We start from the raw sequence: 24,966 nt of genomic DNA on the forward strand, positions 1-24,966 counted from the left end.
GCATGGACGAACCGGAACTGAACCGGAACGAAATCAAAGCAACGCGAACCCGTACCCGAACCGAACCCGTATTGTTTGCGGTTCGACACCCTGCTTTAAAGAAAGAAAAATGCGCCTTCTTCAAGCAAGAAGTCGAATACCTGGGCCAAATCGTTTCAAAGGAAGGCTTTCGACCATCGCCCAAGAAGATTTCAGCTATACTGAATATGCCCGAACCACGTAACGTTTCCGAACTACGAGCGCTATTGGGCATGATTCAGCACTATGAGCGGTACATACCTGGATTGGCAGACATCTGCTCACTATTTCACGAGTTGCTCCGTAAATAGTCTCGCTGGTACTGGTCTCCCGAATGCGTCGAAGCTTTTGAGACGAGGAAGCTCAAATTATCAGCGCCCGGGTCCTTAGCGCACTACGATCCAGCAAGACCACTGTTTCCTGCTACTGACGCATCATCCGAAGGACTGGAGGCAGTCATTTTTCATAGGATTGATGGCAAGGAGCGTCCCATCGCCCGCGCTTCCAAAACGTTCACCTCTGCCGAGAAAAAGTACGTTCAAATTGAGCGAGAAGCGCTTGCCATCATCTTCGGCGTCAAGAAGTTCCATGAGTACTTGTGGGGACAAAGGTTCACTCTGTACACGGACCACAAGCCTTTGACAACCATCTTTGGTTTGTACAAGGGAATACCGGTAACGGCCGCCAATCGTTTACAGAGGTGGGCCCTCATCCGACATTATCTACAAGCCAACGACATACATTGGAAATGCTGACGGCTTGTCACGCCTAGCAGTAGGACGGGATCCGCAATTCGACAAGTTGATCCAGGAGGAAGTCAACCACGTTGACGTTCCGCCGTCTCATCTTGCCGATATCAGTTTCCCTATCTCTGCTGATGACATTGCCAAGGAAACAGCTAGGGATCCTCTCTTTTCACGCCTATACTGGTATATTCTGGAAGGATGACCTCCGTGTATCTCCGGATGCTGAACCGTTTGCTGCCCGACAAACTGAACTCACAGTGCTTAGCGACTGTATTGTCTGGGGGATGCGAACGGTGATACCGAAGAAGTTCAGGTCTAAGGTCCTAGATGTCTTGCATTCCGGTCACACCGGCCAGACGAAGGTGAAGATGCTTGCCCGGTCTTACGTGTGGTGGCCGAAGATAGACAAGGACATTGAGACCTTATGCCGTAGTTGTGAAGAATGTGCAGAGTTCAGTGAACAAAAGCGGCCTGTTCCTCTCCACCAATGGGAGCCTCCAGCTGGACAATGGGTTCGCGTTCATTGTGACTTCGCTGAATTCAAACATCAGCATTTCCTCATCACTATCGACGCCTACAGCAAATGGCCTGAGGTGGCGTACATGCCGACAACTTCTGCCTCCGCCACCACGACATCGCTGCAAGACACCTTCGTCTGCCAAGGGTTTCCTGAGCAGCTGGTTACAGATAATGGACCCCAATTCACCAGCCAGACCTTCAAGGACTTTGTAACAAAGCATGGCATTCAACACGTCCTTACACCGCCTTACCACCCAAAGTCAAACGGACAAGCAGAAAACTTCGTCCGCACGTTTACGTCCGCCTTGCGGAGGGGAGGAACAACCAAGGACGGAATTCAAAAGTTCCTGACGGAGTACCGCGTCACCCCACATGCAACGACAGGCAAATCTCCATCTATGCTCCTCATGGGAAGACAAATCAGAACGGCTATTGACATCTTGCGACCCACCTTAGACACACATCGCCTACATGCTGCGACCAACCAGAAACGGAATTACGACCGGAGTGTGCAGGACAGACTTTTTGAGGTTGGCCAACAAGTTTGGGCTGCTGATCCGATGGACAGGCGACGCTGGGTTAAGGGATCCATAACCGGTAAAGTGGGCACGGTCATCTACGAGGTCCAATTCGCTGGTGGCCGGCGACGCAGAGTTCATGCCGACCACTTGAAGACTCGCCTGACAGCCGATAGCTCCGAACCGTCACAGACCCTTCCCTGGCCGGAGCCAGAGACGTCATTGGCACCAGCCCAACCTACACAAGTGCACGGCGACTCTCCCAGACCACCACCGGCACGCTATCCCAAAGGAGACCGGAGAGATCCGTCCCGCTACGTTCCGTCTTGAGGGGAGGAATGTAGTGGATGACGCATCGACAAAGAGCACGCGCCATGCGCATCAGCTGTGCCCCAGCTGATAGAACAGCTGACCGTGCAGTCGTGGCCTAGCCATGACAGAATAAACATGTTCCTACCCGAACTTGGGTACACTCTTACAGCATTGGCTATCGTTAAGGGTGTGGAAGAAAACACGCTAGCGACAGATTTCTCCGTCGTCCTAACGACACCGGCGTCTGCCTCGACGACTGCGGTACACAGCACTTTCGTCCAGAGCTTGACGGACGAAATTCACCAAGACTGGCCCCATCCACCGGAGGTTATGGACCACGACTTGACACTACCCGAGCTAAAGACGGCCTCGAAACTTGTGAATGTGTGCTGATCCCCGGGACCAGATAACATCACTTATGCCGCACTGCGAAACCTTAACGGCCGGTTACTCCAAGCTCTCCTTCATGTTTATAATACCTCTTGGCAACAGGTATCCCTACCATCTGCCTGGAAGGAGGCGTTAGTCGTTCCCGTCCTGAAACCAGGCAAACCACCAAATACCCTGTCCTCTTTTCGCCCTGTAAGCATCACAAGCTCTGTCGGAAAACTGATGGAGAGAACGGTTTTGCATCGTCTAGAATTGTGGCTCGTAAAGCAAGGTGCATTCCTTCACGAAATGGCAGGCTTTCCTCAACACCGGAGCTCCATGGATCCAGTTCTCAACCTCGTTTCTACAGTGCAACATGTTCGAGCGCATCGACGGATCCTTGTATCAGTTTTCCTCGACATCAAGCACGCTTACGATACCGTCTCGCAGATTTGTGTGCTGCACGCCTTGCGCTTCAGCTGGCTCCCCGATATCCTTATGAACCGGCCTTGTTGTGTCCGTACATCCCACGGCCAAAGCCCTACGCATCCCGTTCATCAAGGCGTACCCCAAGGAAGCGTTCTGAGTCCTTTACTCTTCACCGTGGTAATGGCAGGCCTTAAGTCGATAATTCCGTGCAAAGTATCATTCTCTGTGTATGCCGATGACGTTCTCCTTTGGACAGTAGGCAAGTCATGACCAGCCATTCACCGCCGTTTGCAGCTGGCCTTAAATAATATCCATCTGTACCTCACGCAACTTGGGATGGACCTTGCACCCGAAAAGTGCGTCGAGCTCCCTTTCACCTGCAAGGCTATGGGAAATTTCCCTCTTTGAGTTGGTGCAAATAAGCTGGAGCCTGTGCGTTCCTATCGCTTCCTTGGTGTGGGACTGGACTCGGACCTGCGCTGGGCTCGCCACATTTAGCACCTTGAAACCAAAGTGCAGCGATGCCTTCCTGCAATTCAACATCTTTCTAGCTTAGGATGGGGCTTTGATCAGCGCTCCGTTCTAGCCGTTCACACAGCTTTGGTGAGGGCGACTGTGCTTTACAGCCGTCGAGTCTTGCATAGGATTTCCACAACGTCAATAAATACCGCCCGGTCACTGTTTACCCGAAGCCTCCGTCACTGCCTTAGCGTTCCAAGAATGGCTGAAACGCGGCAAGTCCTGGCTGAAGCTCGTGAACTCCCGGTGGAGGTTCTCCGTGAGAGTGAAACGGCACGCCACTTCCTACGTTTGCGCGCGCACGTTCCCCGTCACCTCCTCAGGAAAATTCGATACCGTCCAGACAGTGCTTTCCATCGCGTAGCGCAGTGGACACGCCAGGCTCTCACTGCCTTCACAGCTACGCGGCACCGCCAGACGCACCCTGGTCTCTGCATGGGCCGTCCACCTTCGTACGTCTTCCGGACGTCCAGGAACGAAGAGATGAGGTTCTCCCTCAAGTCCTTCGAGACCATTTTTATGCTCTGGTAGACGCGAAGTTTTCTACCTCTGCCGCAGCATATATCGACGGCGCTTCTCGCAACGGCAAGTCCGCCAGGGCATTCGTCACTACGCCCGAAGGTGTAGTCGAAGGACGTCGCCTCTTGCATCAAGCCTCATCCACAGCTGCGAAACTCTATGCCATAATTTTCTTTCTCCAGCATGTCGTCAATTTTACACCGCGTGAATGGGTCGTGTTCAATGGCTCTACGTCTGCGCTGCAAGCAATTGAAAATTTTGGCATCCGAGGCTAATCCGCACCGCTGGTGTTGGATGTGTTAAAGGGACTGTAAAGTGAAAAATAACCCCCAGATTTTTGCCCACTATCGTGCACAACATTGTTTGATAACACACAGAAAGCATTCATTCTCAATTCGGCATATTTTTTACGTATAAATATTTTGAAGATTGCCGAAACATGGACGGTCCTGCCAACCAACGGCGAAAAAGAGCAACTTGGGTTTCGGGTCCAGGGATCGGTCAACCCTTACCACGTGAGAGTCAGCTTTGTAGAGAACAAAGTTGACGCGCATTATCTTACAGCTAAACGCCATTTTAAAAATGACGCTCGCTCCCATAGCTCGTACATTAATAAAGCATTGAGCTACTTCGCCGCAGCGAGCTACGATCGGCCGCGCCATCTGCAAGGCCGTCTGTGTTATCACGTTTATTGTCTACGTCGAGGGTAATTCACTGTTGGTCAGGTAATTCAGGTGTTGGTCAGGTAAGGTTGGTTGGTAATTCACAGGGTAATTCATGTTGGTCGCGCGAAACAGAAAACGGAAGTGAATTACGCGTCTGTGGCTGCTGTGTCACGTATTCGAGATACCTACATATGCCTGGTGGCCGGTTTCACGTCAGTTTAGGCAGGAAGGTCCCATCGACCTCCAGGATTTTCATTATGTTTTTATATTTAGAAGCTCATCGTACATGATGACCAACAGCGGTAAAATGAATAATTTCTACGGAGTAGTCTTCGCGCAAAAAATCGAGAAAATCCGGCCCTGAATTCGAGTGTTTCAGTTTTGCCGTGTTTGCACGCGTATTATCTCCCGAGTCTTTTTTTATGCTTTAGTATGCCTACAGGCCAGCAGTCCGAGCGCAAATTTTGGCGCGCACGAGCAACGCTTTGTGGTATAAAAAATGACGAACATGCTTTCTCGCTCAGTTTTGTTCCACGCGTGATTTCTCTAGCTGTAGATATCCCTCACCACCATCACTCGTTTTCACTTCACTCAGCTTTTATGTTCTTCCATCGGATATATATACATATCGTGCGTATACCCCCTACAGGTATGTGCTGGAACAGGCAAATGTTAATGTATATTTCGAAACAATGAATTCTGCAGACGTAAACTGTGGGCCGTTGTCTGATCGTACGACTTCCGGGATGCCAAAGCGAGCGAACATAGGTCGTAGTTCTGCAATGATGTCCGCAGCTGTTGTCGTCTTGAGGTGCGAGGTTTCAAAAAACTTTGAAAAATAATCTACGAACACGAGATAGTTTTGTCGATTTGCATAGAAAAGTTCCATGCCCACTACCGTCCACGGCCGCTCCGGGAGGGGTGTCTGCATCCGGGGCTCTGTACCTGGTCTTCTGTGCATCTGGCAAGTGGGACACCGCTTGATGAAGTCTTGTAGATGTTCACTGATGCCTGACCACCACGCAGCTTCTCTAGCTCTCGCGCGGCATCTTGTGACGCCTTGATGTCCCGCGTGTAGACTGGCCAACACCTCGTGTCTCATGGCTTGCGGAATGACAAGTCGTCCTCCCCTTAGTAGGAGACCGTCGACCACGGCTAGTTCGTCCGCGACGCTGGCGAACTTTCGACACTCTGGGGAGAGAACTGCATCTGGAGGCCACTGCGTCGTGCAGTACTCAGCGATGAGCGTTAAAGTCTTGTCCTGTGCCGAGGCTTTCCTGATCCGTTCTAGCATGTTGGCTGAAGCAGGTAGAAGGTCGATTGTAAGAGCCTCGTACTCTTCAATTGCACTTGCAAGGTATGCATCCGTGTCCCCGTTAAATATTACCGGATTCCTGGAGAGCACATTAGCTGTGAAGAGTTGTTTTCCCGGTACGTGTGAGATGGAGAAATCGTACTCCAGCGTGTGTAACCGCAGGCGCTGCAGGCGAGCAGTAAGTTCATCGAGCCTCTTCGTGGAAAAAATTGGGACCAGAGGTTTGTGGTCATTGTGCACACGAAAGCGTAGTCCCAAGACGTACATTCGAAATTTGTCGCAGGCCCACGTAATTGCAAGAGCTTCCTTTTCCACCTGCGCGTAACGCTGTTCAGTCTTGCTTAGTGCCCGAGATGCGTACGCTACAGGACGATGGTGTCCATCCCAGTCTTCTTGAAGTAGCACCGCGCCTAGGCCATAAGACGATGCGTCGACTGACAACGTAAGCGGTCTGTTGGGAGAGTAATATGTGAGGACCGGAGTTCTTGTCAATTCGTCTTTGATGCCTTCGAAAGCATCCTGTTGCTGAGGGCTCCACATCCAGGCTGCGTCTGACGAGAGAAGGTCCCTTAACGGTTTCCTCTTTTCCGCTAGGCCAGGTATGAACTTCATCAGGTGATTTATCATACCGAAAAATGAACGCAGTTCGGCAACATTTTTCGGTGGTGGCATTTTTTCTGACCGCTTCAGTTTTCTCAGGGTCCGACGATATACCCTTTGCGTCGAGAATGTGCCCAAGAAAAGGTATCCTCGTTTTGCCTGGCACTTTTTGGAGTTGAGTGTAACACCGGCTTTCTTCAACCTACTGAGCACGGCGTTCAGGCGTCGATCGTGCTCAGCTTCGTCATTGCCGTAAATGAGGATATCGTCCATATGACACACTGTCCCTTCTAGGCCTTCTAAGATGCGCAGCATTTCCCGTTGGAAGAATTCAGGCGCTGTCGAGATTCCGAATGGTAGACGCAGAAACTGATATAGCCCAAGCGGGGTGATAAACGTGGTGAGCTCAGAGCTTTCCGGTGAGAGAGGCGCTTGCCAATAGCCCGCGTTTGCGTCTAACTTGCTCAAGAGTTTCGCCCTTCTAATACTGCTGAGGTTCTCCTCGACCGTCGGCATGATGAGTCGCTCACGTATTATCTGCTTATTGAGCTCAGCGTAGTCGACGCAGATCCGTAGTTTCCCGTCTTTCTTTTTCGCCACGACCATTGGCGCGCACCATTCTGTGGGGTGGTCTACTTTCTTGATGACGCCAAGATCTTCCATGCGCCTTAGTTCGGCCTGCACGCTTGGTAGGAACGGAATGGGAACTCGTCTTGGATAATTGACTGCATGCGGTGTAGCACCAGGTACTAACTTGATTCCATAGACCGCCTTCATGTGTCCTAATGGCCCGAAGAGATCTTTATACTTGGACGCTACTGGGTCGCCTAATGGGCATTCATCTACCGTGAGGATTTGTGGCAGTACGTTGAGCGCCAGTATAGCTGGTCTACCCAGAAGGGCGTCCCTTAGACCTTGGATGACAAATATTTGCTCCCGTATTGTCTGCCCGTTCCATGTGACATCGACTTCCACCTGACCTATGGTGTCAATAGAGGATCTTGCGGGTCCATAGAGCTCCTTTGTGGACCGTTGCAAAGAAGAGAGGATGCTACGGGGCAGAACTGATTTTGGTACAGCTGTCACATCAGCGCCAGTGTCCACTTTGAACCTAATGTTCGTTCCATTCACTTGGGCCGTGATGAACCAGGGGTCGTTGGATGATGTGTCACTCAGGTCACCAAGGAAAACTTCCTCTACAACTGACTTTGAATTCTGACTCTGTCGCCGACTGGAAAATTTGCGTCGCGGCTGTCTCCCTTGGTTGTCAGTCTTGGCTGACAGGCAAACCGCACCGAAGTGTCCAAGCTTCCTGCAGCGGTTACATTGCTTGCCCTGGGCCGGGCATTGTGCCCTCATGTGTTTGTAGAGTGCCACACCATCGACAAGGAATGTGCTGTGCCTGAGCATTGTGTCCGCCCGCGTTGCGTGGTTCCGCGCGTTGCGATGGCTGCAGGCGTCTCACGCGCTGACCAGGGTGTTGCGTGACGTCACCGCGTCGAGTCCTGTACTGTCAGTAGAGGGAGTGCTTGGGGCCAAACCCCCGCGGATGGTCGGCTGTTGTCCGTTGACAGCCTCAGAATTGCGAGCCGTGTTCACCGCTTTTTCTAAAGTCAGGCCGGAGTCCAGCTGATGTCTTTCGCTCAACTTCTTGTCTCGTAATCCGACGACTATCCGGTCCCGGATGAGATCATCTTTCAAGCTGCCAAGCTCACAGGTTTCTGCCAGCCGGTGCAGTTCGGTCACAAACTCCTCTACGGCCTCATGTTCCAATTGGTGCCGCTGATTGAACCGGGCGCGCTCGTAGATGACATTCCGCATTGGGACAAAGTGACGTTCGAAGCTCGCTGTCAGCTTGCTGTAGTCCTTCGCTTCTTCATCGGTGAGCCGCATCGAAATCAGGACGTCTTCGGCTTCGCTTCCCATCGCATAAAGGAACGTGTTAATTTGCGTGTCAGCATCCTGCTTGTGCAATCCGGAAATACCTCTGTAGCGTTCCCACCTGACGAACCATCGTTTCCAAGCTTCAGGGTGTCGGAAATCGAATTTGTCAGGGAGTTCGACTGCGAATGGATTGAAGCTCGGCGGAGATTCCATCGACGTGGAAGCTGTTTCCGGCGTTCTATCGCCGAGCATGGCCTGCAGCTGCAGAAAAGTGGTGGGCTTCCTCGAGTTGTCCCGCTGTGAGTCCGCAGTTGTAGTAGTGGGTACGATTAGTGGTCACCAACCGCCGCCACCATGTCGTAGTCGAGCGGTACGACTTATAGGAGTGACTCAGAAGCGACTGCCCGGTACAACGATAAGACGTTTAATGTTCTAACCCAGCACGCACTCTGTAGCTCGCGCTACCAAAACCCACACTAGTCTTTGTCGTCATCGTTACACGACAACCGCAAGTTCCTGCGAAGCTTGCATTACTTCATTTTACGGTATTTTTAAGTTATGCAAAGGGCGTTTAGCACAAAACGCGTGTTCTGTGCTGAACTTGCAGCAGTACATTTCTTCTCAGAGCTAAGGAAGTGGGCGGGTTCTCGCATTTGTCATAGTTACGTTAGAGACAGAGCAGAGCCATACGGAAGACGCACATAATGCACTTCGATTTCGCTCAAAACTGGACAGTAGCCATGCCTAGTGAAATACAAGCGTGCCACTGGGGTAAAACAGATTTCCATATTCACATGTGCGGTATCAGCTGGCACGGAAACGCACAGTTTTGGTGTGGTGAGCGAAGACTTGTGTCACGATTCAGCAGAGTCACTGTTAGCTTCCATAGCTATCGAAGAATGGCTTGACGAGAATATTCCTCTTGCAGCTAATGATTTACGTGTCAGATGGAGCGGCAAGCCTTTTTTAGAATAGGGTCTATGAGCTCTCCAAATCTACTTTTGCGAGCGCGACATGGCCGTTCAGGAACAGGCCACGACAAAAGTGCGTGTGACAGGATCGGTGGAATAATTAAGCACCATGCCACGACTTTCGTTCACTCGAGCAAGATGTCATCTGAGAGTCACAAGATATGATAACGTGCTTGCCAAAACACCTAACGCGCGTCCATTTACTCCATGTGCAGGCTGAGCAGGTGGCTTCTTTTAGAATGCAAATGAAGAAGGAATGGGTAAATGTATACTGCATCAAAGTGGCATACAAGGTTCACATGCGTGGCAAAGCAAGACATCGGAAAGTCGAGGCCGAGAAACATTCATATCTAGTACCGTGGACAGTGAATGCAGAAGAGTGACGTTTTCATAGAAAGTGAGTGAAATCATTTGTCGCTGTCATTGCAAACTACTACTTTTTCGCAGTCTTGTAAATATATCGACATAAACTACTACTTTTTATTACACAAGGTTGTCCCTTTCTTGTACATCGACAGGAGGCTCGCCATCCCGCGGTACCGGCAGCCAGGCTCCGACACATACGCACGCAGACTAGGGCCGCGTTTTAACGCGCTAATCGCCAGTGTACGCCTTTTGAAGCAGAATTTTTTTACGTAAGATGGAAGGTCTAACATCGGGCCATGTCCAGGCAAAATATAAATGAAATAAAAAAGGGCATTCTCGAGAAGCGGACGATCAAAATCCTTGTTTTTTCGAAATATACGTTAACATTTGCCTCTTTCAGCAGCTACCTGTAGGGGATATACGCACAATATATATATATATATGATGATGATGATGAAAGAGCATTTAAAGCTGACTGAAATGATACCAAACATGGTACCAGCGGTATGACCGAGTGGGCTAAGGCGTTCGCTCGTTGGTGGTAACCAAGGTCGTGCTGTAGACTGGGAGGTAGTTGGTTCGAATCCTACCACCGGTTGTGCTGTCTCAGGTTTTCCCTGGGTTTTCCGAAGACTTTCCAGACGAATGTCGGCACAGTTACCCCTGAAGTCGGCCCAGGACGCACACTAATCCCCTGTCCCCCACTCCTTCCTGCTGTCCTCTCGCCGTCTGTCCACATCTGTACGTCGCTCATAGCCACAGTTGCTTCGTAGCGCTAACACGCAATAAAAAAAACATTATAGTGAGGAATATCTACATCCAGAGAAAACACGCGTCGAAGTTGGTACAAAACTGCGCGAGGGAGCATGTTCGTTATCTTTTATATCACAGAGCGTTGTTCCTGCGCGCCAAAATTTGCGCTCGGACTGCTGGCCTGTAGGCATACTAAAGCATACAAAAATTTCACTGCAGTATCTTTTAAGATTCGGGAGATATATACGTGCAAGCACGGCAAAATTGAAACACTCGAATTCAGGGCCGGACTTTCTCGATTTTTTGCGAGAAAACTATTGAGTAGAAATTATTAACTTTACCGCTGTGGATCATCGTGTACGATGAGCTTCTAAATATAAAAAAAAAATGTAAAAATCGAGGAGGTCGATGGGACCTTCCTGCTTTTAACTGACCTGAAACCGGCCTGGTGTAGTTTTTGTATTCGGGGATGCAAAAATAATCTTTGTTCATCTTCGATGACGGGCGTTTTCTACCACAAGATTCCACAGGAGAGTGCGCGAAAACGAATGTGGTTCGAAGCACTCGGCTATTAGATACAGCAGTCGCGTCGTGTGTGCTGAGCTCATTTTGCTGCCGATGACTACGAAGATGCCGCAGAAGGCGAATTGCGAAGACGTTCGAAGCAAACTGCCGTTCAGTAACCAGTGATTTTGCTTCACCGAGGTGATGAGTTCAACGCAACGTCCCAGTCTCACGTATGTACAGGTGTCACGCATGTATAAATTATAATATAGCGATGACGTATTCCATTTAACTTATGTTATCCTACTTGTCCTGTACTGAACATTGTCAACATCAACAAATTTAATGTTAGGGGCCTTCCAGTGTTGAAGTGGCGCGAGACTGCTTCGTGTGTGTGTGATCCAGGCACTCAAGTTGACATGACAGAAATAGCTGAAAGCAGGTATTCAAAGTTCACCGATGGAAGCACTAGATTTGTTACGTGTGACTTTGTGACATTTTTGGAGTCTTTGGACAGATGCAGAGCATTAGTATGGCGTCAACAGTAGTAGAAGAAACCGATGAGAACTACTAGCTTCTTTGAAGGGTACAGGAATACTTCCAGTTGAGGTATAGTCATGACTAAGGAACGCTAATTAATTTTCTAGAGGTGCATCCTCTACACTTGAATGCCCGGTGAAACAGCGAAAGTTCATTGTCTTTGAAGCCCCACTACTGAAATTGTTGAAGTGTGTCGCAGCTACAGTGAGCATTGCAAAGTTACCACATTATATTGGTCACTTTTCGGTCCCTGTAAGGGCGTACAATCTTGTCTACCAAGCAGGCCACAGGCTGGTTCTCCAATGGGTTCCAGCCCATTGCGGTATCTCAGGGGACGAACAGGCTGATCGCGCCACAGAAGCAGCTCTGTCCTCTGGGAGACGGACTGGTATTGCGCTGAGATCGTCGTTCCATCCTTCGACGCCCCGTGACTCCTCTGGCTTCCCGACAAAGGACTGCGGACATTCTGCCCCCAGCCGTGCTGAGCAAAGTTGATCCAGCTCTGGCTTTCCCCATGCCTTGAGGCAAGTGGACTCTCCCCAATGCAATCACTACGGTGCTATAGACGATCTAGAGCACATTCTTCTCCATTGCCCACACAATCAACCTTCCCGAACCCTACTCTCTGGATCCCTTAACGAGCTTGACTCTCGCCCCCTCTCCCTCACAAAATTGCTTGGTCGCTGGCCACATCCAGCCCATCAACGCTTTGCCCTAGAAGCTCTCTTCGCCTTTCTGGACACCAGAGGACTTTCATTACCCGCATCACCACCACCAATGCGGTAGAGTATCGCCCCTGGCGACGAAACTCCCCATCCATCATCTCGAAATAAACATGTTCTTGTTGTTGCTTGGTACTTTTCATCGCTGAGGTTCTGTGCACACATCAATAGTGATTGGAGAAGCGCTTGACGGAAGAGGGGAAGGCGTCTCTTTCCGTCGCTCCTGTTGTCTTCATGCTACTTAACCTAGGCAGAACACATTCTGTTGCTGCTATGTGTGAGAACACAAAAACTTCAGTTCCCCTTGATAAGGGCGTACAAAGAACAGCGCTCATAGCACAGACCGTATGCTCTGTGCGGACTGTAATAACTACTAAGCAAAAGCTACCTAGTTGCGAAGTAGAAGGGGGTGATGTAGGGGGAAGGTGTGTTCAGCCTGCTCTGTAGTGGTGGCTCGGTGCATCCAGTGAAGGGCCAAGAGGGGAGGGCGAAAGAAGAAGGAGAATACGATGGTGGCACAAAAGGGGGAGGGGTATGCTAGCCCTCTTGCTCTGGGAAAGGGTAGTCCAAGAGAACTACACACCACAGAAAACATCCGAACATCTATCACTGATGCTCCCTGTACCACGGTAACCACCAGGATTATTGGCGAAGTTACCCCATCGCAAAGTGGGTGTTTCCTGCAGCGGGACACGGGAAGGGTGCATGCGATGGTGTCGGTGACGTGGTTAAGCTCAATGGCACACTGTACAACCTGAGATATACGGCAAACAAGGTAATTAGGAAAGCCAAGCTGTCCAATATTCAGATGCCTCATGTGACGGCGCAAGGCATTGCAAACTTACGTACAAACAAAAAACGAGAATGGGAACATCTCCAGCACGTTCATGTAATACAGTCCTCACATGTGTGGGAAAGCAGGATGAACAGGTAATGACGTTCGTGAAGTGTACACGGGAGAAACTTGCGAGTGTGCATAGAGGAAAGCGGCCTTCCTCAGTTAGACTTAGTCCCCTTTTCCGTTTGTCACCAATCAATGACTGTACGTGTTTTCAATTTATGTTATGCGCGTATGACCAACATTCACGCCGACCCACGAAGCGTATCTGCTGTTTTTCTGTATTGATATTTGAACTTTGTTTCGTAATAAACCTTACAAATCGGAACCTGAATAACTCAAATGTAATATGAAGCCAAGAAGGCACGAAACACCTCTGTCCGCCCTCGCAGCGTCCGTCACGACACCATCCACGTCAGGGGTGCGCGGAAAGCCGGAAAATGAACTTGAGTTACTTCTGAACTGATTTTTTTTTTCACTTCGCAATGTGAGCTTCTCATGAACAACACGTTTGAGGAATATGAACGACGCCACCAGTGGGAGAACATAAAAAATACGCAACCGAAGTTGCGTGTTTTTGCCTTACCACCCTTCGCTGAACGCGTGTGAAGGAGTATGTCCCAGATTTTTCAACAACGTGTTTTATGCGAATGGAAGGACGTTTAAAGACGAACAGAATGATGCCACTCGTTCACATAAGTGACATCGTTGTGTTCGTTTCTGGTATTTGCAGAGAAGGAGTTACGCGCTCTACAAATGCAATTTTTTGCAAATAAGGCGACTTTGCGATTTTTATATAGGCATACCCTAGAACCTCGAAGATAGAGCAAACAGTAGAGCATTACATAGGCAATAAGAATGTGTGTGGGGGATTTATTTACAGAAAAAAGAAAATGAAGATGAACGGGGAAAGGGGAAAATGAACTCCATAGCGTTAATGGTTACGAAGATAGGATACCTGAATCTTGTAAAGAAGCGCAGTGGTCGAAATGGTCAATCTTGAAAATTACTTTAGAAGAAAAACTCGAAGATATTTTCATCCATTTCCGCCGCCAATGTACTTTCTAAGCACTAGGCTTTAATACAATTGGAACGAAAAAATCTGGGAGGCCGACCGGACTACCCTGCGGGTCCCTGCCTGACCTTGCGTGAAATCACCCTGAATACTCTGGACGATACGTCGCTGTGCTTGTTTTTGACGTCACTCGTGTGCTTCAGTAAGGATGCTGGCTGACTGCTTAATCGTTCTGTTCATTAAGCATGACATTGTCACGTATTATTGGAAAGACTATCGAAGCTCTCTCCGTGTTGAGTTAGCAGTCCTCTTTCCATTACGCGTGTTCCCTTACGGTCACCCCAAACATATAAAGAAACAGTGAAAACAAAACACACACATAAATGGGATGATGATGTGGTGGGTCAGTGAAAAGAAATATAGCGTGTATTATTGTTGTTATTGAGCCTATTGCTGTAATAATATTTTTAGACTCTACCTGTTGTTTAAACAGGTGTTGCGTATAGTGTTTGTCGTAAACAACGGACCCATTTGATCAAATACAGATGTTGCCCTGTAGCTAAGCCGGCACTCAACATTAACCAATCCTACAAAATTTTCAGTTCCACATGCTGAATATGGGTTAGGTAGCCTTGTTTTCTCTTTATATCGCATGAACCTCATTGACCAATGAGACCGCCCTATATTTGATCTCAAGTAAAAAAAAGCAGAATGAAGTGACGAGCCGAACGAATGTGCGTACAACGCTTTACGAACGGTGGTTAAGTGCAGTTCAATGCTGAACGGTGGTTGAACAGTTTTTGCTCAGCCATCGTGGGCTTCTCAAGGAACAATAACAATCCTATAGGGACTGTGCGACAAACTGGTGGCGCCGCGATGCGACCTCCGGAGAAAGTACCTTGCGTGATAGCCGCCGGGTAGCCAGTTTTGTTTACATGTGAAGTGCGGGCATCTTTTTTTGCCTCAGCATCGCGAACTGAGCCAGCACCTAAAAGAACTCTTCACTAGGGACCATATGCTTCATTTCTCGTGATTTCTAGGCTTCCAACACCACCGAGGTCACTAGACTCGCAGCGAATAGCGTTTGTGACGCGCGTTCCGCCATTGCATGAGATGTGCACAACATGAGCGAATGTATCGTATTTCTTTTGTTCTAGTTTCAATGAAACTGAATGAGGACCTGCAAAATGATCAATCATTTACAGTTGCCACTTTCGTGACGGTGAAACGCCGCAGGATGTTGTATCACCGTCAAATGCACCGACCAAATGGCAACCTATTTCGAGATAATGATTGAGGTGTTTCATCGCCAGTGCCCAGAGCCGATATTGCTCCCGGTATGACGAGTCTCACAGTGAGAACAGAAGTCCTACGTTGTCCAAAAGGTTTAGTATTTACTCACCGACCATTTCACAACTATCGTCCCGCAAGCCTACGGAGGTAGCCGAGATAAAAACTCATATACTCCTTCTTTGAGGATCCCTTTAGCGGTATTGTATCTGAAGATACTGGAAAAACTGCAGTACAAGTTCAGGCAATAAGTTGTGACCCCACGGGTTTATTTGTATGGATAAAATGGACGCACGATGTAAATTTCAGTGACCAAGCTATGTGCGTGCAAAGCCGACGAAAGGAATACAAGACTCAGTCAAAAACATGATATTACAAATGGCTGGAGTCAGAGGAATACACGTATATAGCCTTCGCTAGCAAGCCAGGATTTTGTGAGGAGTCAAATAACCATCCTCTCGACGTATCACACACAGGTGTTTTGGCCGGACAGACGCGAGTGGCTGTTCTCCTTCCGTACTGTTAGATGCATTATAAATACGGTGGTTGCTTCTGTGCAGTTTGTCTCCATTCTCTTCGTTCGCGCCCCAGAAATGTTCCACATTATTTGCACTTCGAAAATTAGCCCTTCTAATTACGGCGGTCGCCACGCAAGCTACGGTTCCACTTGAGAATGCATAGAACGGGCGGCGTGGTATCACCAGGCCCCCACAGCTCCCCCTCTTCGCGGCTCTAAAAAAATGTTTGCGCGTCATAAACACGTGGTATTACTCCGTCAGGCATCATAGTTGATACCCATTGGCCGAAGGACATTGCGCTCTCCGCTATTGGTTGGCAAAGTTTCAAAAGAGCATTCTTTCGCGGGCTGCCTGTCTGGTGGGCAGTTACAAGAAGAGAAGGGAGAGAAGCGGCAGCGGCGTCTCGCGTCTCGACGATGCACAGGGGTGGCATCCAATGTATTGCTCCGTAGACGAAAGCGTGCTGGGCGAACGCAATGCATCCTGGACAGGTCCTGGTCGCACGTCACAGCAAACGTCAAGGCTCACGTGACCTTAAAGATGGCGGCGCCCGTGATCGGTGGCCAAACCGTTTGTAAACAATGCGGTTGTTGTTTCTGGACGACGTTTTGGATGTTTTTCGATCACGGTGATTATTTTTATCCGATAATCTCGCAATAAAACGGGCAGTTTTACACATAAAGCCTCGTATTGTTGACAACTTCCAAAGATATGATGACGACCGGGCGTTAACACTTACCGAACCGATGCGATGTACTTAAACTAAGCTGTCGGTCTACCATGTTGCGGAAGAAGCACCGCATAGTTTACGCTGGCAAAATACGTTTATCCCTGGGTGTTATGACGGCGAAAATATGTCGGTAAGCGGCAAAACGACATGTAAACAAAGTCACATGACCTCAAAATGACGTTTTCTATGACGTGCGACCAGGACAAGATGGCAGTTTTGCCAAAAGCACCCGCTTGAGGGTAGTTACAACAATGGCGGGTTTGTGTCACCCCTGTGCGACGATGTCAGTTGACACCACCGTATGACGGCATTGTTCAAAGAGAAGTCCCAGATTTGTTAGTGTGTCAGAGTGACTCAGCTCGTGTTGTGATGCTTCCCGACACAAGTATCCTACGTACGAACAGTCTCTCGAGTTCAGAACTGGAATGCACTGGTGAGCTGACGCCTGAGGAACACTTGTGAGCGCCGTCGCATTTTCAAATGCAGTCACAACGGAGACAGGATTCGGTGTCCGTGCGACAAGCATTGCCCGCTTCGTTGAAACCTTCGCACTGCAACCAACGGAAGGAGACCATCACCGTGAAATCGCGTGCACTCGTGTGAGCGTCGCTCACTTCTGGGAGTAGTGTGTGTGTGTGTTTTTCGAGTTCGAACTTGGTCAACGGACGCAACGATTTGGATTCTGTAGGCACGGTGAATATTTGTGTCACACTATTGAATCAGTACGACGTTTCAAATAAATGTTTATTTTGTCAAAAAATTGCCTAGTTGTTCTGGAATACGGAATAACAAGCGTCGGGCATGAAAACCAGTAAAAGTAAAAGCCGATGGTAGCCAGTAGTGGCCAGTACCGGGCCGAAAGGCGAGCCAAACTGAGAGACTCCTGATTGGCCGAAAGGTAGGCATCATAGTTCATTTTCATTGGTTGCATGTTCAGTGTTGCCTGAATTATCTCAAACTATGGGCTCTATGGGGAGCTGTGGGAGCCTGGTATCACGTCGGATACGTCCAAGACCGCCACTAGCGGCGCTGTCGCGACGGAGCAGCGCCCCCCTTTAGGTGTCGCACGGTCCCTATAGGGATGCTACGACAGGAGCAATAATTTTTGGATACCTTTGCAACACATGTTTGGGGCGGCTCGCTCTCTTGAAAGAAAAAAAAGAAAAAGAAAACTTGAATTTAGTAGCTCTAATTGTTGTTACATCGTTGTCTCATACAAAGACTCGCTGACAGATAATAAGGCTAAAAAGTTTTCCTTTTCTTCCTCTTATCTAGGAGGCTATGACTGATGGTTAAGTGTTCGACGCCAAACGCAAGCAAGCGCAAAATGCAAGCTGAAGCAACATAGCTCCGCCGTACAGGTCACTGAAGAGCGCTTTACCAAGGTTGCTTTTAACTGATTCTGCTGCTGTTAGCGAAATCACTGTTATTGCGAAATATGCATATAAATAAAATATTAATATGGTTGTGATTCTATACGTAATGGGTTTCCATAGCTTATGGGAAACCAGGAACAGCGCACCCTGTCACGCCAAGACACAGGTACTTTATAAAATGCACAGCATCTTGAAAACCCTACCCCGAAATTACTCAAATTCTATTCAGTTCAAGAAAATATAAATGTCGAGCTTTCACCTTCATCAACTTCACCCCGTGCTCTTCTCTCTTCCTCTGCCACTTCACTTTCCCTCGTCCAAGCGCCTGAAACCCGCAAGTTGCTTTGCGGGATAAAGGGAGGCGCTCCATAGGGTTTCACGTCATCCCACGTCAGAAAACGTCACAAATTTAACATCACGGCGACATCCCTTGGCTAGTGCCTACAGATTGATTTTCATGAGGACGAATTCGTTTTTTTAGCCGTTTCTGAGCTGAATTCAAATGCCGTTGCCGAATGCTGAGCTCGCCGTTTTTAAATTTGTTCGCGAGCCCTGAAAGAGACGACAGCGTGTCGGCTGCGCCGGCTGGAACCGCTGTCCGTCTCAGATGGCTAATGTTGTGTATACCGATTCGGTTGTTCTATGAGTTCCGATTTTTCCTGTTTAAAAGCGCTGGTTGTACCATGTCAGTGTCCTGGAACAGTCACACCAGCCAGGAAAGATGCCTGTGCAACATTTCTGCTCTGCTGCTTCGTGTAGAAACGGTTGCAGAATCCGAATGTCTCGTTCTTCCGATACCCGGTCAACGACTGTCGACGGGTAAGGCATTTGTTATTGCTCGAGTTTGATTGAGTTTGATTATAGCAAAAAAAAATGATTGTTGCCTTACAACACCGCATTCACTTCGTGTTTTGCGGTTAAGCATGTCAACAATTGCTGTAAATCCGGGGGAATACGCTGTGACCAACCGCGTGGCTTTGCAGTTACCATGGCATATTATATTTATTTTCGTGGAATATATTTCTTTTCAAGTTATGGTTAAATATCTGCACACGGCTGGTTAAATATTCGCCCATGACACTACTGTAAGTCTATGATTCTGTGTGATTTCGTTGCGCAAGTTCAATCCAACTTTAACTTAGTAGCTGTCCTGTACGTAGCTCTAAAGCCAAGTTTATCTGGGTATTCCGCCTGTTTATATCATTGTGAGCCAGCGCAATGAAGGATATTTTTTGTACTTAGGTCGCTCATCACACCCCATACCTGCCAGCTTCTCAACCGTACCGTAATCTTTTATTTTTTCTCATTCAATATCACCTTTTGTGTTTGTGGTTACATTGCAACTCTGACATGCATAGCTATATATCTTATCTTAATTTAATCTTGCAGCCACTGAGATCCTGTCCCCCGTAGCAGTCCTTGACCGAGGCACTACGACGTCGTCAGGCTTCTTCAAGAAAATTCTAGAGCAATATTAATGTCATGCAGTTTTCGTTACTGCAACCATGCTGTGCACCTGTTGCTTGCATAAACGTATACCGCACAATAAAATACCTAATGTGACAAAACAGCCAAAGCTCTGTCATTTTTCTATAACTCTCACTGCATTCGAACGAGCGCAAACCAAACAACAGCAAAAGAGCAAAACAGGGAACAAGAACAAAAGACGGGAAGCAGAGCAGAAGGGAGGAAAGTAGTACGAGAGTAACGGACGCTACGTCATTCTACGTCACTGGTGACATAATCAAAAGGAAAAAAAAAAGGTGGCTAGTCCTCAGTCATTGGTCCAGCTCCGGAGGACACGTGGGTTTTCCGCCACAATAGATTTCTATGGCAGCTTCGTACCCCTGTCCATGCCTCGCCGGCCGACGCCAGCACAAATCTGCGCCTTTTTTTCGCCGGGCGCGCAAGAGAGAATAACGTGACGCGCTCGCCCGTTGTTCCCGCCGGGGCCATTGCAGCGGATAATTACAAACGCCGGTGGCCGAAGGCTGGAATACACGAACATGACCACGTCTCTGATGTCTTAGAGAAATACGGTAGTTTCCAACGCCAACAGCACCACCACAGCTTGAGGTTTTGCCTCGTACGTAATGGAGGCGCCACTGGCGGCCCCAGGAGGGTGCTGCCAGTGTTGATGTTGTAAGGGAGCTGCCATCCGTTGATCATGGAAGGCGTTGCCTTCCGTTGGCTGCTTCATTCCGCTAAACTTGACGCGCTCTTTTTCTGAATTCATTACTTTATATCTAAATTCGGCGTACTATGAGGGTATCTCATATGTATTTGTTAGACAAATAAGCAGTGAATATTTTCCCACTACATCACTTGCTTGTGTGCTGTCGTTCATTCGTCAATTTATTATCACAAAACTCGACAGACCAGAGGTTTCGTTTTTGCCATTTCCGGTTTAGATCAGTTGCACAGATCAGCATGAAGATGACGGTTTACTCTGTGTATTGATATTTGAATTATTGTCGTCTTCGGAAATAGACTCCTACATTTGTTACGATGGGTAACGATTTATTGATTTCACTCGCAAAGCATACAAACGCCACTTCAACACGTCATAGGCGGTCAACATACTCATCTGTGTTGTGGTCAAAGGGTTGTCGGTGTCTCAGCCAATCTCATAGATAAAATATAATTCAAGTTTGATATTACAACGTTCAACTTGTGATTCCGATAGCACTACACAATTGTGCACGTATCCCGGTTCGTACGCACTCAACGCAATCATAAGGCTTGCGTCGCTTCCTACGCTGGGCGTCGTTCCATCCATCCGCTCGTTTTCCTGTATGTTATCTCACGTGACTGCACAGGTTTGCCAACAAACGTAGCAGCTCCGCTCTAGTTAGGGGGCAGAAATTCGTCCACTAACACTGTCCATGCCCAAGGGATAGCTGCGCCCGTTCGGTCACGCTCAGAGATCCCATTCCCATCCCATCCCATCCCATTACCATCAGAGAGAGAAGAATCCCATTGAGTGGCGCGCCAAGTACGTTCTCTAGAGTCTTCCAATGTTAACTCTATGGCGGCCTCTGTCTTTTTTTTTCTTTTCGTGTTAGCGCCGCGAAGCAACTGTGGCTATGAGCGGCGTACAGAGGTGGACATATTGAGAGGGACAAGAGGAAAGAGTGGGGGACAGGGCGGCCCCTGTCTGTGACCGGCCGTGGTATCTTTCTTCATTAGCGTCCTTTTAAGATTCTATTGCTCTTCCAGTTGCTTCAGCCCAGTGAGTTAACGAAAAAGAAAGCTATCGTGGCTATGCTCGCGGTATACGCATATTAGCTTGCGTGTGCTACTTTTAATTCGTAGCTGACTCACTGCTGGTTTTCATCTTGCATGTTTTTCCTGGCCTAAACGGCCCTCAAAAAATGTCGAAGGTGTTCCCTCAGAGCAAGCTTGGAATTATTTACCGTATAACCCGTTACAGGTAAGAATGCTTGACAAACGGCGAGTATTGTCTAACGTTGGTATGCGCATTTGCCATAGACGGAGCGTGATGATGCCTGTATCATGTTTGTGCCGCTTTTATCAGCGTGCCTCGGCGTCAGATCTTCGGCTTGGCCGTCGAGTTGCAGGGACTGGAGAACAAACGAAGGAACAAAGGAATCGGCAGCTGTTCATAAGGCGTGAAGGAACTTGTTGCTACAGTTGCAACGATTCTATTCGGCAAGGAATTATGCCGGTGAGTATCGTCGATTATTTGCTTTCGTATTTGCATTCGCTGGCGATACTGTTATCGTGATCTGCGTCGATCTGTGTAAACGGACGTTGTACGGTTTCGACACATAAATTACCTCAAAAAAGTCTTGATACAGTCATATGAGTAGCTCATCAGTTGACGTTTCACGATCTTTTACAGGTGTAACATCCAAGTGCTCAGGTGTACAGATAAGAATAGGAACACCTACAACAACCTCATTGTGTGATGATGAATGCCAGGAAGTTTCATCGCCAGGGTCGATACTATACCCCATTGCTGGTGGTCATGCGGGGAAAGAAATAATGGGCCCCTTCACAATAAGGATCGAAGTCCTGTAGTATCCAGAAAGGTCAGGAGAGCTTTGAGGGCAGACTGGGCGCGATGTGGCCAGGGACCAAGCAATAGTGTGAAAGAATGGGGGCGAGAGTCCAGCTCGTTAAAGGAGCATGGAAATGATCGGAATAAAATATGACGAGAGAAGTAGAAATTACGATTCTGAGCCCTGTGATACATATTCGCACAAACATTTTGAGCGTAGCACGCAATCCTGGCGAGCGAGGGAGCTTTGAATCTCGCGGCAGAAATGCCCCCTCACTCGGCTGCCAGCCGCTGACGTCATATGGCCGCGCCGTCTTTTTCTTTCTTTGTTGCAATTTCTCTGGCGTCGCGGCAAGCCGACCGAGCAGGAAGCGTTGTTGTTCATCGGGCGTCGTGGAAAGGACACGTGATGAACTGAACACCCTTTAGGCGACACGTCTGCTCTTCTTGACGAAACGTTTTATGGAGTTGGAGCCTAAGCTGCGCCAGCTTCGATTTCGCCACACGAATGTACCGGAGGCTGGTAAATGATGCTGCTAAGTGTGAACGAACATTCTGATTGAAATATAGTGCTTCTTCTTGGTTACAAATGCATACTCATGTAGACGCGGCGCAGTGACCAGTGTTTTCATTTGAAGAGGTCGTCGACCATCGTGACTTCTGTGGTCAACACTATGGGCTCTGAACCGCATGGACACTGGCATCTCCGAGGCGAAAGAGCGGACCGATGAATGCACAGCTGCGTAACATTGCGCTTACCATATCTTACTGATACCAGGAGCGCAACATCTCTACAAGCACAACAACATGGATACCAAAATAAAGTCAGTAGAGTTCATCTGCTAGCGGCCTGTGGAAAACCCCAAAACACATGGCCAAATAAGCGTTTTCTTTTTGAATGGTCATACGCAGCATACAACAATGACACATGGAATAAATCTCCAACTGACAGGAATGTATTTAGTCGTATCATATACATATATTCTGCACACACAGGCACAATACTGTTCACTAATTAACGACACCTCAGCACAATCGGAACCGAAACCACAACCGCGTACGATCCACCTCAACCCGGACCGTCACGGCAACACACAGGCCTAGCCACACCTTTTACACTGCCCGCAGTCTTGTTTTATGCAAAACGTACTAGACAAATCATGTAAGAACGCAAGTGAATGTCAAACGCAAATAAATAGCAACAGCGTCTCAGTCGGTACGTCGCCACGATTCCTGAGCTAGCAGACGATTCTGGCGGGGAGCGGACGCTTCCGGCAGCCAATGAAGTGGTCGGCCGCCTGAGGTCACCACACGCCAGACTCGGCTTGGGGGAGACTGTCGCCGCGGAGCGCATTCTTGCAAACTAATTTTCTCAGGAAATTCGCGCTTTTCGAAGGAAATATTTTGCGTGACAGTTTATGAAGGTAGTATGTTCATATTAAGCGGTGAAAAATATGTGTTCCAAATGATTTCCATGCTCCTTTAATGGATCCGGAGAGTACGGTTCGGGAAGGTTGGTACTGTGGGCAATGGAGAAGAATGTGCTCTACATCTTCTACATCATTGTGGAGGGTCAACTTGTCTCAAGCGGTAACGCCACTGCGCTGTAAAAGCCACATCGAGACGTATTCGATGAACTAATGCCACATCTTGACGACAGGTATGTCGAGGTATGTGGAAAGGGAGCTCTGCATCAACTCTGCTTAGCATGGCTGGGGGTATAGTGTCACCGGTCAATTTTTGGGAAGCCAGTGAAGTTACGAGGCATGGAAGTACGGAACGACGATCTCCTCTCAGCAGCACAATACGCGTCCCTCTCCGAGACGAGAGAGCTGCGTCTGACGCTGTCGGCCTGTTCACTCCCTTCGACACCGCAGTGGGCTGGGACCCACTGCAGAAGCAGCCTGTACCCAGAGAAGGCTCTAATCCATTACCACATCCATCGTCAACGGCGCGGATGAGCCTCGGATGTCAAAATTTTCAACTGTTTGCAGCGCAGATGTAGAGTGAGTGACACGGAGTAGAAAGAAGGAGTCCGATCTCCGCCGCTTTCCAAGCCAGTAGCGAGGTTCCCTAATTCCCCGCATTATTTCCGGCCGCGCCGCGGCGCTCGAGGGCTCAGGGAGGCCAGAAACCGAAACCACACGCTTTGGCAGTGCATTCTTTGACGTGTGTTTTCTCTGCAGTGGGCGATAGTGGGAAGTGTTCGACGCTGTTAGTATAATGGTTCTGTGCTTAGGCTTGCGTTTACTTGCCTCTTTTGCGTAATAACTGCACATTATTTGCAAAAACGGTGCGTCTCTTCCTTGCTCCTTCTGCTGCGGGGGAAAGCCCACTTTACACTTGCCTTTGCTCGCCGTCCGAAATGCTCGCCGTCATGTCGTTGTCTCTCACCTTGTCCTCTGTTTGACAGACGGACACGCATGCATTTCGAACGAGTATGTCAAGTGAGTATGATTTGACATTATAGCACTTCTGTAGCTGTTGTGTGCGTGATCATTGGTTTAATAGCCACTCATTGATGACCACATCTCTCATACACTTTGAGACAGAGTGATATAGGAACAAGCTGGGTTATTATTATTTACACAGTGGTACATGGCGATTGAAATCAAGGTTATTAAGATGAAATATGTACAAGAGTAAACCTGAACGCAGCTTCTAAGTGCCGCATGATATAAGGCACAGGGTAATCCGATAGGAGCTACTGTAGCCGCGACTGCTTGCTCAACAGTTTTGTTTTCTTCGCCTTTTCACTGTGTACAGGGTTCTCCACCTTGCAGGCGATGTGCATCCGCATTACAATATAATAATGCACTACCGACTTTGTTAAGCCCGTGGCGTGTACCTCACAGCCCACAGAAGGTACAGGTGCATCACATACGTCTTCGGTGATCGAAAACAGG

General features: G+C 48.6%; 2 protein-coding genes across 2 annotated transcripts; one reads left to right on the forward strand and one right to left on the reverse strand.

Annotated features, from left to right (window-relative positions):
* Positions 1-895: 895 nt before the first annotated feature.
* LOC135372769 (uncharacterized protein K02A2.6-like) lies at positions 896-2,131 on the forward strand. Its single transcript, XM_064606239.1, has one exon. The coding sequence runs from the start codon at positions 896-898 to the stop codon at positions 2,129-2,131; it is 1,236 nt and encodes a 411-aa protein (XP_064462309.1).
* Positions 2,132-5,257: 3,126 nt separating this feature from the next.
* Positions 5,258-7,939, reverse strand: LOC135372770 (uncharacterized protein K02A2.6-like). Its single transcript, XM_064606240.1, has one exon. It carries the CDS (start codon positions 7,937-7,939, stop codon positions 5,258-5,260), a length of 2,682 nt encoding a protein of 893 aa, XP_064462310.1.
* Positions 7,940-24,966: the final 17,027 nt, after the last annotated feature.

The sequence above is a fragment of the Ornithodoros turicata genome, unplaced genomic scaffold, assembly GCF_037126465.1.
Source record: "Ornithodoros turicata isolate Travis unplaced genomic scaffold, ASM3712646v1 Chromosome17, whole genome shotgun sequence".
NCBI classification, from domain to species: Eukaryota; Metazoa; Arthropoda; class Arachnida; order Ixodida; family Argasidae; genus Ornithodoros; species Ornithodoros turicata.